This window comes from Mauremys reevesii, linkage group 14 (assembly GCF_016161935.1).
Source record: "Mauremys reevesii isolate NIE-2019 linkage group 14, ASM1616193v1, whole genome shotgun sequence".
Taxonomy (NCBI): Eukaryota; Metazoa; Chordata; order Testudines; family Geoemydidae; genus Mauremys; species Mauremys reevesii.
The window spans coordinates 3988746-4006469 of NC_052636.1; the positions used below are offsets into that span (position 1 = coordinate 3988746).

At 51.9% G+C, this 17724-nt stretch overlaps 2 protein-coding genes across 2 annotated transcripts in view; one reads left to right on the top strand and one right to left on the bottom strand.

Moving 5' to 3' along the window:
* Nucleotides 1–17208, top strand: part of LOC120381430 (zinc finger protein 883-like) — a 28737-nt gene extending 11529 nt beyond the window's left edge. Inside the window, exons 3-4 of the mRNA XM_039499623.1 lie at nucleotides 12698–12811; nucleotides 13161–17208. Of these exons, the coding sequence (XP_039355557.1) occupies nucleotides 13169–14935 (1767 nt within the window). The 5' untranslated portion in view covers nucleotides 12698–12811; nucleotides 13161–13168 and the 3' untranslated portion in view covers nucleotides 14936–17208. The remainder of the gene's footprint in view (nucleotides 1–12697; nucleotides 12812–13160) is intronic.
* The window catches only part of LOC120381416 (zinc finger protein 271-like), a 1091725-nt gene that overhangs the window by 49511 nt on the left and 1024490 nt on the right, over nucleotides 1–17724 (bottom strand). The window lies entirely within an intron of this gene.

Here is a 17724-nt window from a genome sequence, read left to right on the forward strand (position 1 = left end):
CTATTGTTGTATGTAAAGTAAATAAGGTATTTAAAATGTTTAAAAAGCTTCATTTAAAATTAAATTAAAATGCAGAGCCCCCCGGACTGGTGGCCAGGACCCGTGCAGTGAGAGTGCAGCTGAAAATCAGCTTGCATGCCACCTTCGGCACCCGTGTCATAGGTTGCCTACCGCTGATCTAGTCTGTTCTCAGAGGTAGCAGATGACAGAACAGTGGGGGAGGTTTAGGTTGGATATTAGGAGAAACTTTTTCACTAGCAGTGTGGTGAAGCACTGGAATGGGTTCCTTAGCGGGGGGGGGGGGGGGTGGAATCTCCTTCCTTAGAGGTTTTTAAGGTCAGGCTTGACAAAGCCCTGGCTGGGATGATTTAGTTGGTGTTGGTCCTGCTTTGAGCAGGGGGTTGGACTAGGGTTTCCAATCCTAATATTCTATGAATGGTGAGGAAATGGAGGAAATGGAGTGGGGGAAGCAGGCAGAGGTTACAGAGAAGCCTATTTACCTACAGCAGGGACAGTCTCTCTTACAGGAGGCAGGAGGCAAGTGTGGCATGTTTAGGATGATGGTGGTGGAGAGAAAAAAGGCTGGATTCAAGGCAAGAGGAGACCAAAGGAGGTTAAGGTGAATGGCAGCTCCACGGCGCTCTGACACCCCAGTTCTGGGCACCCTGGACAGTCCTAGCTAGAGAGAACAGGCAACCCTGCAATGAACCTCTCCTGGCAGAAGGCCCCATGGAGCACTATGAGCTGTATTGGGAGTGGGGCGCCCAGGGGACAGAGGGCAGCTGAAGTCCCTCAGTTGTATGGGAACGAGGCACTGCAGAATGAAAGGGCTTCACCCCCCTCACAGCTGGGACCGAGGGGCAGCAATAGCTGTTAGGGTCTGTGATCAGGATTGGGGGAAAGACAAGCAGATGGGCCAGATCCCCAGCTGATGTTAATCATCCTGCCTCCATTGGAGTAAATGGGCCAGATCCTCAGCCGCTGTGAACTTCTTTTACTCCAATGGTGACAACGTCTCTGTTTTCCTCATGTCCCATTTAACCAGCTAATTTCCCTGTCCGGGCTAAACTTTGTCATCTAGGTGGTATTGACTCCGCAGCATCCTCTGTCTCACCCTCTCTAGTGTCTGGCCCACATGCAGGAGAACAGCCGACTGCTCTCAGCTGTGCTACTAGTTCAAGGGGCAGAGGTCCGTATGTGGGGCAGTGAATGGCCCTGTTCTGCTGATGACCCGTGGGGAACTCAGAACGGCTCCACATGGTGCAATCCCTCTTTATTCCAGTTGTGAGCTTTAAAACTCTAGGAAATGACCAAAAAAAAAAATGTCCTGGCGCCTTTTCTGTGGGGGATTCTGGGGGCAGGAGGAAAAGGCCACTGTCTCACCAAGAACCAGCCGTGCGATGGGTCGGTGCTGGATGTGCAGTGAGCACAAACACTCCTCACTCCGCCTCTCTTCTGCAGTCATCCCTCTGCATCGCTCCTTCCTCAGCCAGCCCCAGAGACACAGGCTGTTCGGTCCCCTGACAGCTCCCTGGGGCCGGTGGCCCTTCGATGCAGGACACGCAGCAGTAGGTGACACCAGCCAGAGAGGAGCGGCAGTGACTGGGCATTGGGGTGCCTGTGCCTGGGAAGTCCATGCCGAGAGGTGTCGTCGGTGGGAGGGGAAATCAAAAAGCCCCTCCGCTCCCCACAGCCTGTTACTGCAAGCAGTGGGGTCGCGCTGGAGTGTAACTGTTCTCCCCGCTGCCTGGGCTGGGGTTGTGCCCGGTCACCCTCAGGCAGCGCCTCACCCCAGAGCTGACCCCCGGTTCCTTCCTCCCCCCCACCCTGATTTTGCCCTTCAGTCCCTATCCTAACCCTGCCTCCAGCTGCTTCACCGCCCCCCTCCCCGACCAGTCACTTTCCACCCCCTGCTCAGACCCGGGCCACCCCCCCTGCTCCGATTTTCCGCCTTTGCCGCTTTTTAACCCCTGTAAATAGCAGCGAGGAGAATCTGGCGCCAAGTAAGGGCAGGGGGAAGGGCAGTGGCTTCACAGATGTTACGGAGCATGCTCAGTGCCCTCCAGTAGCTAAGCGAGACCAGTTTTTCGCACGGTACAGTGTCGTCGTCGTCCCCCCCCCCCCCGGAGCTGGGGGATGGGGAGTGACTTGTCCTGCAGCACCTGCCCCCCCTCAGCGGGAGCGGCCCGGCCCCTGCACACGCGGCCTCGCACACGCACCAGCCCCGCCGGGAGCGCTGCAGCCGGGCCGGGATCTGCAGGACACACGGGAAGGGGCACGAGCAGCTGGGAGCGGCCGGGCTGGAGGAGGCAGGACTTGGGGGGACCAAAGCCCGGAGATCGGGCACGGGGCAGCCGGGGAGGGGCCGTTCTCCGGGGGGAACCAGCCCCGGAGCCAGAGACTCCAGGTGAGCGAGAGCCCCCGGGGGCCGGGCCGGGGCCGGGCAGGAAAGTGACTCTCCGCCCCGGGGAGCCTCAGACGCTGCAGCCCCCGGGAACCTGCTCCCGGGTGGCCACGTGCTGCCAGCAGCGCCGGGGCCACCCGGGCCGGAGCCGAGCCGCTGTTCTCAGCTGCAGCAGGAGCTGCCCCCGGCCCCGCTGGGATGGGAGGGGGGAAGAGACGAGGGGAGAAGTGGGGGGCGTTAATTGGCTCCTTTCCCTGTTTTGTGCCTCTCGCCTCTCACCCACTGATAGAAATTCTCTCTAGTTCTGCCCCTTTTCTCTCTCAGTGTCACATATGGATCATCAGTTCCAAGGAGGTCCTGTCCCCATTTCTCCTAAAATTATTGACTCTCCATTCTCTTCCTACCAGGCAGCTCTCCTTGGGCCCTGCTAGGGGCTCCATCTCCTGTATCAGTCGGTGGCTAGTAGGTGTGTGATGGATCTGCTGGGAGAGACAAGGGGCTCTCTCTTCGTCCCCTCACCCTGGTATTTGCTGGATACTCTGAGCGGGGTCGGGGTGGGACTCTGACTGCGATCCACCCAGAGCTTCCATTTGATTGGCTCCTCTCCCCCGTGAATAGTGGGGCTGTGAGTGGGGAAAGAGGTCCTGAGTGTTGGACTCTTGCTCTTTCAGGGGCCGGTGACCTTCGAGGAGGTGGCTGTGCATTTCACCAGGGGAGAGGGGGCTCTGCTGGACCCCGCTCAGAGAGCCCTCTACAGGGATGTCATGCAGGAGAACTATGAGACTGTGACCTCGCTGGGTAAGGATTCCTGTCCCCTCGGTCCTTAGAAGGGGAAATGCAGAGTAAGGTTCATAACACCCCACAATGCCACCTCTGCCTTGCCCTGTTTCCGCATCACCAGAGCAAGCCAATGACACATGCACTAGCCCTCTGCCCTCCCCTGCTACAGAACACTCTGGGAACAGGAGCAGAACCGCACAAAGTCTAACAACTTCTCTTTACACATATCAGAGAGGTAGCTGGATTAGTCTGGATCGGTAAAAAGCGACAGAGTCCTGTGGCACCTTATAGATTAACAGACGTATTGGAGCCACAGGACTCTTTGTCCCTTTTTATACATATGCCACCAGGCTGCTGACAGTCTCCATGACAAGAACACGCCCTTGTGCACCTTCACTGACACAACCTACAACACTCAGCACAGAAATGAGGCAGACTTGGTTCCCCCAAGTTCCACACGCACCTCCCTTCCTATCACAGTCACAGCTCTGCCAAGCTGCTCCCAGTAATCCATCCAGCATCGTATTCTAGCTAGAGATGACGGATTGCACACAGCTGGTGGGCATGCAGATAAATGGCCAGTATTCCCATCTGTGCAACACAAACAGTGACGGTTCTTTTCATATCTCTCGTAGATGTCTAGGTTTTTATGGCCAGATGTGACTATTAGGTCATCTGGTCTGACCTCTTCTGTAACACAGGCCACAGGATATCTTCCAGTTACTGCCAAGTTGAGCTGAATATCTGGTTTGGATAAAATCATCTTCCAGTCTTGACCTGAAGACTTAGAATCATAGAATCTCAGGGTTGGAAGGGACCTCAGGAGGTATCTAGTCCAACCCCCTGCTCAAAGCAGGACCAAACCCAACTAAATCATCCCAGCCAGGGCTTTGTCAAGCCTGACCTTAAAAACCTCTAAGGAAGGAGATTCCACCACCTCCCTAGAGAACCCATTCCAGTGCTTCACCACTCTGAGTGAAAAAGTTTTTCATAATATCCAACTTCCTGAGATGGAGAAGCTACCAATGACCTTTGTAGTTTGTAAACCTTTGCACCAGCCTTACAGTGGCGAGTGCTAGCTTCAGGGTTAGGGAAGGGGCAGAGTTAAGGTTGTGTTGGGATTATGGCGGGTACTTTAACTTTAGCTCCCATCACATGCTGGGAGGGCAGGAGGCAGCACTGGGCCACCGTAACTCTGCATTAATGTAGTTTATGGGCATTTAATTACCTTGATTTTATTCAGTGGGGTTTTTGTCACTATGTCTGTGTGTACCCTAGAGCTTTTGCCTCTAGCTGTGATGGTTTGCGGCACAGTTCCCTCTAAGGTGCGCCCCTGGGAGACCGCCCACGAGAGACTGAAGGGCCACGCACCTAATTAGAGGAGCTGCGCAGATGTGGCCCCACTAATTAGGTGTCTCCTGCACCCTGGAGAGGATGTGGAAGAAGGTGAGGTGATGGGGGAGATAGGGGGTAGGTGTGGGGAATAGGCGGTGAGTGAGGTGAGGTGGGGTAGGGGCATCCTGACTTCCACTTGGGCTTCAGTGGCAGGGAAAGGAGAGAGCTGGACTCTCTCAGCAGCCCCAGCTGGGCTGCCGGTGCCGGGGAGAGACCGGACTCTCTGCCAGCCCCAGGCTGGGCGGGGGGAGGGAGAGGTGCCAAGGTTTGGAGAGGGTTGTTGGCATTCTGGGGAATGAGGGGGATGTGGCTACATGGGAGGTGGGGTGCTGGGGAAACTCCATTGTCTGGTTAATGCAGTGGCTTTCAGACTTTTTTACTGCTGACCCTTCACACAGCAGGTCTCTGAGTGCAACCCCCCCCTTATAAATTAAAAACACTTTTAACACCGTTATAAATGCTGGAGGCAAAGCGGGGGTTGAGGTGGAGGCTGACAGCTTGCGACCCCCCGTGTAATAACCTCACAACCCCTGAGGGGTCCCAATCCCCAGTTTGAGAACTCCTGGATTAATGCATCAGAGCAAGGTCAGTCCAAGCACATCTTGCCTTTTCTTGTTGTTGAGGTAAGGCTGAGGCTGGGGTGAGCAGCTGGTATTAATTACCAACCGCTTGTTGATACAATTACGAGACCTGAAATAGGCCAGGAATAATCTGATGGGGAAGGAATACTGTGGCACCCCCGCTATTTTCCACTGTTAGAATTATAGCGCAAATACAAAACAGTGAATCCTCTGCAGTTCTAAGCCAAAATAGAGCTTGCTTTTGGCCATGTTGAGTTTGAGTTGACAGCTGGTGGACATCGGCCGGAGATGTTAGAAAGCCTGGGCTAAGATTTAGGTTGACTGGCGGGAGACAGATCCAGAGCAGAGAGGTAAAGAGGGCTGAGGGATTCTGCGTTAGCAGATTTTAATGCAGGATCTGACTTCACTTGTATTGGTGGTTTCTTTATTGTAAAGTATTTAGGCTGCTTCTGCAGAGAATTGTTAATAATCTGCCATAGACTTTAAGGTCAGAAGGGACCTTTGTGATCATCTAGTCCAGGGGCAGGCAAACTTTTTGGCCTGAGGGCCACATCGGGTTTTGGAAATTGTATGGAGGGCCGGTTAGGGGAGAGGGTTGTGGCCTGGCCCCCACCTCCTATCTGCCTCCCTCCCCCCTGGGGATTCCTGCCCCATCCAACTCCCCCTGTTCCCTGAGGGCCCCGCCCTGGGACCCCTGCCCCATCCACACACTCCCACTCCCTGTCCCCTGACTGCCCCTGGACTCCTGCCACCCCATCCAAGCCCTCCTCTCATTCCTGAGAGCACCCCCCACCATGGGGACTCCTGCCCCATCCAACCACCCCTTCTCCCTGCCCCCGACTGCCCCCCGAATCCCTGCCCCCGACTGCCCCCTGCTGCCCCATCCAACCCCTCCTCTCATTCCTGAGAGCCCCCAGGACCCCTGCCCCATCCAATCACCCCTTCTCCCTGTCCCCTGACTGCCCCCAAATCCCTGCCCTGACTGCCCCCACCGCCCCATCCAACCCTCCTCTCATTCCTGAGAGCCGCCCCACCCTGGGGACCCCTGCCCCTTCCAACCACCCCTTCCCCCGGTCCCCGGACTGCCCCGAATCCCTGCCCCTGGCTGCCCCCACCGCCCCATCCAAGCCCTCCTCTCATTCCTGAGAGCACCCCCCACCATGGGGACTCCTGCCCCATCCAACCACCCCTTCTCCCTGTCCCCTGACAGCCCCTGGAACTGCCCTCTGCTGCCTCATATAACCCCCTTCCTGACTGTCCCCAGGACCCCTGCCCCATTCAGCCCCTCTTCCCATGCCCCACCCCATCCACACCCCGCCCCTGACCACCACCCTGAACTCCCCTGCCCTCTATCCACCCCCCCCCACTCCCTGCCCCCTTACCGCGCTGCCTGGAGCACAGGTGACTAGCGATGCTACAGCCATGCCGCCCAGCTGGAGCCGAGCCACACCGCAGCCACCGCCACGCAGCTCAGAGCACCGGCTCAGGCCCCAGGAGCTCCCAGCCCCACCGCCCAGAGCCTTGCGGCAGAGCGAGCTGAGGCTGCAGGGGAAGGGGGAATGGGGGAGGGGCTGTCTGACCTCGTGCACAACACAGGCCACAGAATCTCACCCACCCTCTGGAGTTCTGAGGAGGTTATATGAGTATTTTTAAAGAGTGCAGACTGCAGGTTAGGTGGCAGTGAGGTCTTAAGCGCAGGATTAGGCTCTAAACTGCGGTCAAGTTCACACAGTGAATAAACTGAAAAAACACTTTGATCTTTCTGTTGTAGTGATTTATGGGTAAATTACAGCAATCCAAGATTAAAAGAAATAGATCTGTGATTTTATTTTGATTGGTGTGGCTTTAAGAAGCTGCTTTCATGGTATTTACTCTCTCTTAGATACTGACCCTGCTAACAGTTGTGCAGGTGGAGGCAGGGCTGGTGCAAGGATGTTTCGCGCCCTAGGCGAAACTTCCTCCTTGCGCGCCCCCCCCCGCGGCAGCTCTCCACTCTGCCCTGAGGTGTTCCCCGCACCATGGCAGCTCCCCCCCTCTGCCCTGAGGCACCCCCCTTGCGGCAGCTCCCTATCCCCCACCCTCCGCCCTGAGGCCCCGCCCCAGCTCACCCCTGCTCTGCGCATGAGCACGAGCACCCCGAGCACACCGTGGCTGCTTCACTTCTCCCACCTCCCAGGCTTGCGGCGCCAATCAGCTTAGGCGCCGCAAGCCTGGGAGGCGGGAGAAGTGAAGCGGCCACGGCGTGCTCGGGGAGGAGGCGGGGCAGAGGTGAGCTGGGGCGGGGGAGTTCCCCTGCATACTGCCCCCCCTTACTTGCTGCAGGCGGCCCTCCCCATGCTCCCCTACCCCAGCTCCTTCTGCCTAAATGCCGGCGGCGACTGGGGCGGCTGAAGATCTGGCTGCTGTGGTTGCTGCCGAGGAAAATGGTGCCCCCCAAATCCTAGTGCCCTAGGCGACTGCCTAGGTCGCCTAAATGGTTGCACCAGCCCTGGGTGGAGGAGAGCTCCCGTGTATAGGTGTTTGCAGGATTGGGGCTTTAGTGAATGAATACTGGAGCAAAAGCATGTGGCTAGGCCTAGCTCCTGACATTAGAATCATAGAATCTCAGGGTTGGAAGGGACCTCAAGAGGTATCTAGTCCAACCCCCTGCTCAAAGCAGGACCAATCCCCAACTAAATCATCCCAGCCAGGGCTTCCTCAAGCCTGACCTTAAAAACCTCTCAGGAAGGCGATTCTACCACCTCCCTAGGTAACCCATTCCAGTTCTTCACCACCCTACTAGTGAAAAAGTTTTTCCTAATATCCAACCTAAATCTCCCCCACATGATTGGCATGATTAGAGTTCAAACAAAGTTTACAGGGTGTTAATGGCTTAAGGTAAGAAAGAAAAGGATTCTTTTAACAACATAATTATTTTGGAGTGTTGTAGGTATCTGAAAACTGTGATTTTAATGATTAAAAAAAAACACCTGTGTTACTAATAATACCTGGAAAATTGTTAAAACTGGAAGAACTTTACCATGGATGCTGTTTATTTGTTTGGCCTTTCAATTAGAGTTGGATTCCAGACAAGTGATTTCCATTAAATTGTAGAATTTGTTTGGGGGAGAGGTATTGGAAACCATTAAGGCCAGATCTTTGCTATCTGGTATAGTTCCCGCTTTTCCGAGTACTCCCACTGACTCAGAATTAGGAAGCACTAGGTGTGGTGTTAGGTATTTTGTGGGATGAAGACTTTATTTGAAAGCTCTTTGAAGCAGGGATCTGTCTGCAAACTCCGAAGCCAGGTGTCAATGTGCTCCAGGGCTTGTGCTCTTTGAGTTGGTGATACACACACACAATGTCAAAAAGCGGTGTCCCAAAATTTTTTTTTACACTACAGTGGAGTCACATCTTACATGGGGGTTAGGTTCTGAAGTCACCCCGTAAGAGGAAAATCGTGTATAGTGAAAATGACCATAAAGTACAGTATACACTAGAACAGGGGTCCTCAGCCTACGGCACGCGTGCCAAAGGTGGCACGCAAGCCGATTTTTTTTTTTTTTTTTTAATGGCAGGCTGTAGGTCCCGGCTGCCACTGAGCCTGCTGCCAACCTGGGGTTCTGTTCACTCAGCTGGCAGCAGGCTGAGCAGGGCCAGCAGTGAGCCGGCTCCTGCCAGCCGGGGTCCCGGCCGCCGGCCCTGCTCAGCCCACTGACGATCTGGGGTTCCGGCCGCCGGCCCCTTGCCAGCCAGGGTCTCGGCCACCGGCGGCTGAGTGGAGCAGCCAGCTGGGACCCCGGCTGGCAGCTGAGTGAACAGAACCCCAGACCGGCAGCAGGCTCAGTGGTGGCTGGGACCCACAACCTGCCATTTAAAAAAAAAAATCAGCTCGTGTGCCACCTTTGGTAGGTTGAGGACCCCCGTTCTAGTGTATACTGTAGTTTATGGTAATTTTCACTATACGCGATTTTCCTCTTACGCGCTGACCTGAGAACCTAACCCCCGTGTAAGACGTGACTCCACTGTATTCATTTTTGAAAAATTATAATAAGCGACGCTCCGGGGGGGCGAAAGGTGGAAGTTTCGCCTAGGGTGCAAAATATCCTTGCACCGGCTCTGGATACCGTGTCAGCTGATCCCCACAGTCTCCAACCTACCTGGGCAATACAGCAGCCATGGCCCCGCCCACTAGCTCCTCTCCACTCCCCCAGCCCCCCCCACCACTTGGTCCCCCCCCTTAAGGCTCAGCCCTCTTACTTTAAAAAATGATTGCTTGCCCTTCCCCCCACCCCCAACTCTCAGGCTTTTCTGGCCGCCCTGTTGCAAGGTATCCAGTTTTAGCCTGGAAACTCCAGTAGAAAATGGGACGTGAGCAGTCTGACTGGAAACGAAATGTCCGGTTATAGGAGTAACCACATTAGCCGCCGCTCCTCCCAGTCCCAACACCCACCCCGGAGGGCTGGTCCTGCGGGAGGAGGGGCAGCTCAGTGCAGAGAGAGACAAAGAGAATGGGCTAGAACCAGGTAGGACCCGCTCTATGTGGGCAGGGGCGGGGGGGGGGGGGAGATCCTGTTTACACCCTCCCCAGCCCTGCTGCACTTGCAGTTTACCCCTGACCCCTCCCTTGCTCCAGAGACCAACCCTAGCTCCCGCCCCACTGTGCTTTTACCCCCAGCCCCTTTTACAATCATTCCCCAGGGGGCCCACAAAAAGTTAATCCAGCCCTGGCCTCTGGTGCATATTTGTTTATGCTTTTACTTAATGGCCAGGGCTTTGTTTTATTTCTATAGCTGTTTTCAGTATGCCACATTGTGGTGTGCTTACTAGCGTGCGTTGTTAGAAAGGATGATAAAATACATGTACTCCGAGGGCAGTGTTAATTTTCTTTGTATTTGATTTCATATTAAATAAACATCTTAGGCAGTGCACCTTGTTAATTATCCCTTGTTTTCATATTTTTTCTTCTTCCTCAATACCTATGAAGTGTTTAAGAACATATATTATATCTAGGGTTTTTGTTTGCACTGATGGCGCACATCCCTCAAGATTGGTGCTGCACATAACAAAATTCAACCTGCACATAGTGGTGTGATTTTTCACACCCGTAACTGACACAACTACGCTGGCAAAACTCTTAAGTGCAAACCAGGCAGGGGTCTGCGTGTGGATTTCAGAGCACTTCAAACTATTACTTTTAACCCAAACATGTTGGTATCAGAGGGCAAAACTTCCAAGAGGAACTTCTGCCGAATGCAAGAAAAATGCGCAGCGTGCGTTGTCTGAAAGCTGTCAGAGGTAGGGTTCAATCTCAAATTCATGAGTGTAGTTTAGGTTCAGTGGCCACAGCACATCCCTTGAGCCAACCCTTTACTATGACAGCAGAGTGTGGGAAACCCTCTAGCAGTTAACAGGAACTCAGTCCTGCAGCACGTCTGCATGTCAGTGTCCGGGACTCACCAGCTTATGCTGCTCTGAAAATCCAAATTCTGCAGGTATTGTCTGTTAGTCTATAAGGTGCCACAAGACTCTTTGCTGCTTTTACAGATCCAGACTAACACAGCTACCCCTCTGATACAGGTATTGACTTTTTCAGTCCTAGTTTCCCAAAGCGACAGTGGGTGCTATGTACTAACTGCGATAAATGCCAAGTGACTGAGATCTGTCAGGGAATAAGGAGAACCATAGTTTCAGCCCCAGCTGTGTGCAGTAAAATGTTAAAAGAGCAAGTTGTAAAAAGCTGCCTCTGGTGGCAGGGCTGTATCTCAGGGACCTCGTGATCAAATCACTCCGTATTGGACCAATAACCCTTCCTGGAATGTCCGTAAACCCCAGAAAATATCAAGACAATTTGAATAAATGTGGCTTTTAGCGTAGTTAGAATAATTGATCTTTAAACAGAAAATAATGCTTCCATCGACCTAGCTACGGCCACTCAGGGAGGTGGGTGACCGATGCCGATGGGAGACCCCTTTCCATTGCTGTAGTAATGTCTACACCCCCGGTCCATCCTATCCCTTACTGCGCTGAATCCCACCAGTCCATGCTCACCGGTCCCGGCCTTCCTACAACTCTCCTTGTGTCTGGGTGTCTCTCTGTGGTTATGGAGCAGGTCCAAGGTGACTTCCCCTCTGGCTGGAGCCTTTACTGTCTGGGGCATGGGGTTACTGTGTCTGTGTTTTGGGAGCCTCTTTGATGAGGAGCTGTGACGGGGGGTGGGGGTGTCACACTGACATTGCTCAATCAGAGCAAACTGCAACAAATGGGGCAGATGATCCCCCAAACTGGTGGTTATTTCTAATAATGAGATTCATCAATCCAGCAACAAAACAGCTTCTACAATCCCTTCCTGCTTACCCAGAATTCAGTAACACCATTCCCTTGGAACAATGCAGCCTTGGGCTCCCGCCCAGACAGCCAAGTTAAATATGAGGAGGATTATTGACAATCTTGTTCATCATATGAAAAGTTCTACCAGTCCCAAGGATTCAGACGCATTACCCACCAGGTCAGGTTCAGCTCTTACCCAAATCCACGCTTACTGCCAATTCTTATTAACTAAAGTAAGATTTATTAAAACAGAAAAGAGAGTGAGTATTGGTTAAAAGACCATGATCCATGCAGATATGAGTCGAGTTCTTAGGTCAGTTTCATAGTAGAGATGGTGAGCATCAAAGTTGTAAATAGTTCTTCCAGAATTAGTTCCATAGGTCACAGTCCAATGCCCAATAGCGGGGTAACCCAGACAGGAGCAGGGAACCTCGGCCTTGTGACTCAAACGTCCCCTGACGAAGCTTAAGCAGATCTGAGATAACAGAGTCAGGGCCCACGAGTTCTTTTTATGGCTCTCTGGCAGCCTCTTGACAGCCGGCATTCCTTGGGTGCAGCATTGTGGCTTGAAATACCACCCCCCCCCATTTCCTATGCATGCACCGGTAACTAGTTGCATTCATCAGCATAAGGTAATTCTCCATTGAGCGGTTCATAGACCATTTACTACAAACTTCAAAGAGAAATATAGACGATGACATTTTACACCCAAGTTTAATCTAAATATTAATATTCCCTTTTGATCTCTGAATCAGTAGATATAGTGACAGACAGGAACCGTCTGTTTACATGGTTAACATCTAACAAGTTATAAGTAAACACATAGAATTAGTATTACCTCGAATTCTCTCACAATACCGGTTTGCATTTCAGAGCTCTAGTCTATGGCACATGGCTACATTAGCTATTTATAAGGAATAGCCCTAATTACTATTTACATACTTTTCTAGCATGTCTCTAAAGGTTGAATTTGGGTCATTTAGCCTGCGAGCTGCTTGACCCTTCCTGTCTCAATGTCACGGGAGTGTCTGGCTGGGTGTATTCCCAGCAGAGATGGGGATAGTTAAATCCCTCATACGCAGAATGTCCTGCACCTTGGAGCACCTGGGCAGCTGCCCTCAGGATTTGACAGCTTTACAATGGGCTGGGTTAAAACTGATAGACTCTTCTTGGTGAAAAATGTCCCATGAACTCCCCTGATCTCCCTTGTTTTCTATCCCCTCAGCAGGGTTTCCCGTTTCCAAACCTGACGTGATCTCCCAGCTGGAACAAGGGGAGGAGCCGTGGGTCCTGGATCTCCAGGGCTCTGAGGAAGAAGAGATCCAGAGAGCTGCCTGTGCAGGTGAGGGATCATTAACCCAATTAAAAAACACTCCGTGGCTGAAAGAAATACCTGGGACTCCCTGAAAAGGCCTTGGGAGCTCTCAGAGATCAGGAGGATCCCCAGGAGGGCTTGTATCCTATGGGCAGCTGTCGCTTATGGCTTCCTATGGATCCTGACTGAGACCCGGCAGCAGCACTGTCCCTGACGGATACAATTCTGCCTCCACATCCCCTGTTCTTGCCGCTGTGGAGAAGAGTTTAGGAGAATTCACTACCAGGTTGTTTTTTTCCGTCTCTACAGCTCTAATTTTGGTTTATTTCCCCATTTTCTGACCCTGTTTCTGAAGTTTCTCTCTCTGTCCTAGCAGGTGCTGGGATGGTGAGTGAGAACGAGGAGCAGAATCCTCAGCAGGAAGATGCTGAGCAAGTGGAAGCACACGGGGGATTATCGCAAGGATCCCAAGGGAATGTGTCCAGGCGGCGTGTGCAGGGAAAAGCCTGTGAGAGTCAGCACAGGCCAGAGAGGCAGCAGGGAAACCAGCCCTTGAAGAAAGTGGGCAAATCCATTAATTGTCAGGGGACTCACCAGAACTCCAAGGAAATCACAGCCCAGCGGAGAATACCCACAGGAGAGAGAAAAAACACATGCACTGAGTGTGGGAAACACTTCACTCTGAACTCCACCCTCATTAGACATCAGCGGATCCACACGGGAGAGCGCCCCTACAAATGCTGTGAGTGCGGGAAACAGTTCAGTGAGAAATCAAACCTTATTACGCATCAGACGAGCCACACAAGAGAAAGACCCTACGAGTGCTGTGAGTGCGGGAAAAGCTTCACTCGGAGCTCTACCCTTATTAGACATCAAAGAATCCATACAGGAGACAGACCCTATGAGTGCTTTGAGTGCGGGAAAAGCTTCACGCGGAGCTCTACCCTTACTAGACATCAGAGGATCCACACAGGAGAGCGCCCCTATGAATGCTGTGAGTGCGGGAAGAAGTTCACTCAGAGCTCAGTCCTTATCATTCATCAGAGAATGCACACAGGAGAGCGACCCTACACATGTGGTGAGTGTGGGCAAACGTTCGCTCAGAGCTCAGCCCTATTTAAACATGAGAAGATCCACACGGGAGAGCGCCCCTATGAATGCTCTGAGTGCGGGAAACAATTCATTGAGAAATCAAAATTTATCAGACATCAGACAAGCCACACGGGAGAGAGACCCTATGAATGTTGTGAGTGCGGGAAACAGTTCAGTGAGAAATCAAACCTCACTAAACATCAGACAAGTCACACAGACGAGAGACCCTACGAGTGCTGCGAGTGCGGGAAAAGCTTCACGCGGAGCTCATCCCTTATTAGACATCAGAGGATCCACACAGGAGAGAGACCGTATAAATGCTGTGAGTGCGGGAAAAGCTTTGCTTTCAAATCAGATGTTAATAAACATCAGAGGGTCCACACGGGAGAGCGCCCCTATGAGTGCTGTGAGTGCGGGAGACAGTTCAGTCAGAAATCAAACCTTAGTGCACATCAGAGAGGCCACACGCAGCAGAGTCCCTTTGAGTGCTGTGAGTGTGGGAAAAAGTTCACTCAGCGCTCAGGCCTTATTAATCACCAGAGAATCCACAGAGGAGAGCGCCCCTATACGTGCTCTGAGTGGGGGAAACAGTTCAGTGAGAAATCAAACGTTATTAAACATCAGACAGGCCACACAGAAGAGAGACCCTATGGGTGCTGCGAGTGCGGGAAAAGGTTCACTCAGCGCTCAGGTCTTATTAATCACAAGAGAATCCACACAGGAGAGCGCCCCTACACATGCTGTGAGTGTGGGAAAAAGTTCACTCAGAGCTCAGGCCTTATTAAACATCGGAGGATCCACACAGGAGAGAAACCCTATGAGTGCTGTGAGTGCGGGAAACACTTCACTGAGAGCTCATCTCTTATTAGACATCAGGGGATCCACACGGGAGAGAGACCATATGAATGCTGTGAGTGTGGGAAAAGCTTCACTTTTAAATCGGACCTTATTAATCATCAGAGAATGCACACGGGAGAGAGACCCTATGAGTGCTGTGAGTGTGGGAAAAAGTTCACTCAGAGCTCAAGTCTTATTACTCATCAGAGGATCCACACATGAGAGCAGCCTGTGAATGCAGGAAAAGTTTCATCCGGAGCTCACACCTTAATAGACATCAGCGATTTCACAGGATAGAGACATGCCACAAACACTTTGTGCAGGGCAGAGAGAAGATTGTTTTAAAGGCTTTTGCTAATTCCCATATAGTGACTATGTAGGGCTGTTTGCACCATTTGCATCACCCTGTTCTCTCAGCTCCCCCAGGTGAGTTGCCCTCTTTTCCTTTGGAGGTCGCCCTTCTCTGGGGTGAATCTCGTGGTCCTTTCTACCAACTCCCTTCTCCTGCGAGTCATGATGGGAGTGTCTCTCTCCTGCCAGGAGTGTCCATCAGCCCCAGGGGTGGGAAATAGGGGTGACCTCAAGTAGCTAAACTGAGCGAAAATCGACCTGGGCTTTGTCTCCTCTAGGATTTTCCATGGAGTTGGCCTGCTGGAGGTAGCTATCCTAATGTAAACACCCCGCTAGATGTGCCGTGCTGACAGAGCCCAGGCACAGGGGTGGGGTTACCTAGCACCTTCCCCTTTGACCTGTCCTAATCAACACCAATTTTCATACTCGAGACAAGCCCTGAGCGGCACATTTAGACTGTCACTGCACTAGCAGAGCGATTGTTAGAGTCACCTCATTCCCCCTTTGGCGACAGATTGTCTCATTCCCAGTTGCTCTCACACTGGTCCAGGTTGTGCTGGGCAGTGTTGTTTTTTTTCCCATTTTCGTCATTTAAAATCTATTTCAATATAACAAAGAGGAGGAGCAGGACTGGGACAAATGAATCATTTCAGCCTCTGCAACGCTGGAAGGAAATGGGGTGAGTCGGTGGGATTACCTCCTTCCCCATCGCCGTCACTAGGCCCGCTCCCTCCAGCACAGGAGGCTGGTGTGTCTGTCCCCAGTCCCTCCGTTCCCGAGCAGACTGAGACTGCAGGGGAGTCTTTGAGCCAAGCAGAACCTAGTGGAAAAGACTGTGTTGCAAACAGTAACCTGGTACAGACCCCTCAGTCCCTCACGCAAGATACTGAGCCACAATGGAGTTTATCCACCTCTGTTCTACCCCTCCACCTCCCACAGAGTCTCTGCACTTTGTAGCAAATTGATCCTAAATCCGACTCGTTAGGGCTGGAGATGAAGGTGTCCCAGACGTGGATGGGGAATTTCCATGGATCCCAAACACTGTGTGATCATTCCGAGTTTAAATCCCAGTTTCTGTCTATTGACAGAGTCGCTGCTGGACATTTTCCTGCTGAGCTTGGATCATTTGCACATGAGAAACTCGGCAGTTTCCCTCTATAATGCTAATTATTGTTGTTGTCAATAACGTGACTCCATAATAATGTGGAGTGAAGCCAGTTTGAATGAATCAGAGGAGAAAGTGACGGGGGAATCTGCTCTCCTGATGTTTGATTCATCCGATGGAACCTGCTCTGGAATTTAATTTTATATAAAATTGAAAGTGACTTATACAGAGCTAGCTGAGTGATGTTAAGAATAGTTTAGGTTTATTTATGTTATTAATAGTTTAGTGAGCTGTGTTCTTCATTTTATTTGTTTTATACATTTCATCAAAATGAACAAAGAGATAGTGAGTCATGTCTTTCAATAAGCTACATGGGTCAGAACCGTGGAGCATCTGGGTGGAGATCAGCCAGTCCAAGTCAGAGCCTTATCAGCTCCCTCTGTGTTAACCCTTCGGTTCTCACATGAGAGCAGCTGAGAACCCATCTCAGCTCCCACTGCATCCTAGGGGGCTCAGGGCATCACAAGGGAAAATGAGCTCCCCACACAGGCTTTTAAGAGTAGGGATTTGGGAGGGGAGAGGTGGGCTGGGGCAGTGTCTGCCTCATGTAGGATTGGTGGAATGGGGGTTTATCTATAAGTACAGATGGATTGGTTGTGGATTTCTCTGCTTTCATTTTAATGGTCAGGGCCAGTCACCACTGCCATCTGGCTTGCCCTGGCTTGGGGTTGTGTCTGCTCAGGCCTAGCTGAAGTTGAGGGTCTTGTTTGAAGGGTTGTATATGGATGTGAAGAGATTGTACCTTTCAGCCACTGTGGTGTTGGTAGAGTGAAGATGTTTGTGTTTTGGGGGAACATTGGGGAATGACTGAAAGAGGGCAGAGTTAAGGTTGTGTGGGCAACCTTAACTTTGAATTTCCTAGTTTTCAGTCATGTGAGTTTTGTAGAAGCTGAGGTTCTGAAGGCAGACAACATTCCACTGGGTAACCTTAACTCTGCATTAATGAGTTTTTTGCCCTTTAATTACTCTTAGGGGAATTCTGTGCCAAAAAATTAAAAACTCTGTGCACAATGTTTTAAAATTCTGCATATTTTATTTGTCAAAATAACACAATATAATCACTCCAGTTTCAATTATTTTGGTAATTTATTTCAAAATACCTGTCAACAACACAGACAACAGCAAAAATGAATCCCCCAGGAGTGGAGAGTTAAAGAAATCCCTACAACAACCCAGTTCCAGTTGGAGGGGGTTGTGTGGGGCCCCCAGAGCCCAGATACCTGCACTCCCATCCCTCCAAAACCCAGCTGTGGGATAGCCCCCGGCCAGACACCAGCACCCACTCCCTGCAGAGTCCAGCTGTGGGCCAGACACCAGAACCCCTCTCCCCACAGAGCCCAGCCATGGGGCAGCCCCCAGCCCAAACACCAGCATCCCCAGAGTCTTTACTCTCCCCAACTTCTTTACTGTCCTATCAGGGGATGTGGTGTGGTGCAGCCCTGCCCTTCCCCACTCTTTGCTAGAGCTGGCAGGGGCAGAATTCCCCCAGGAGTAT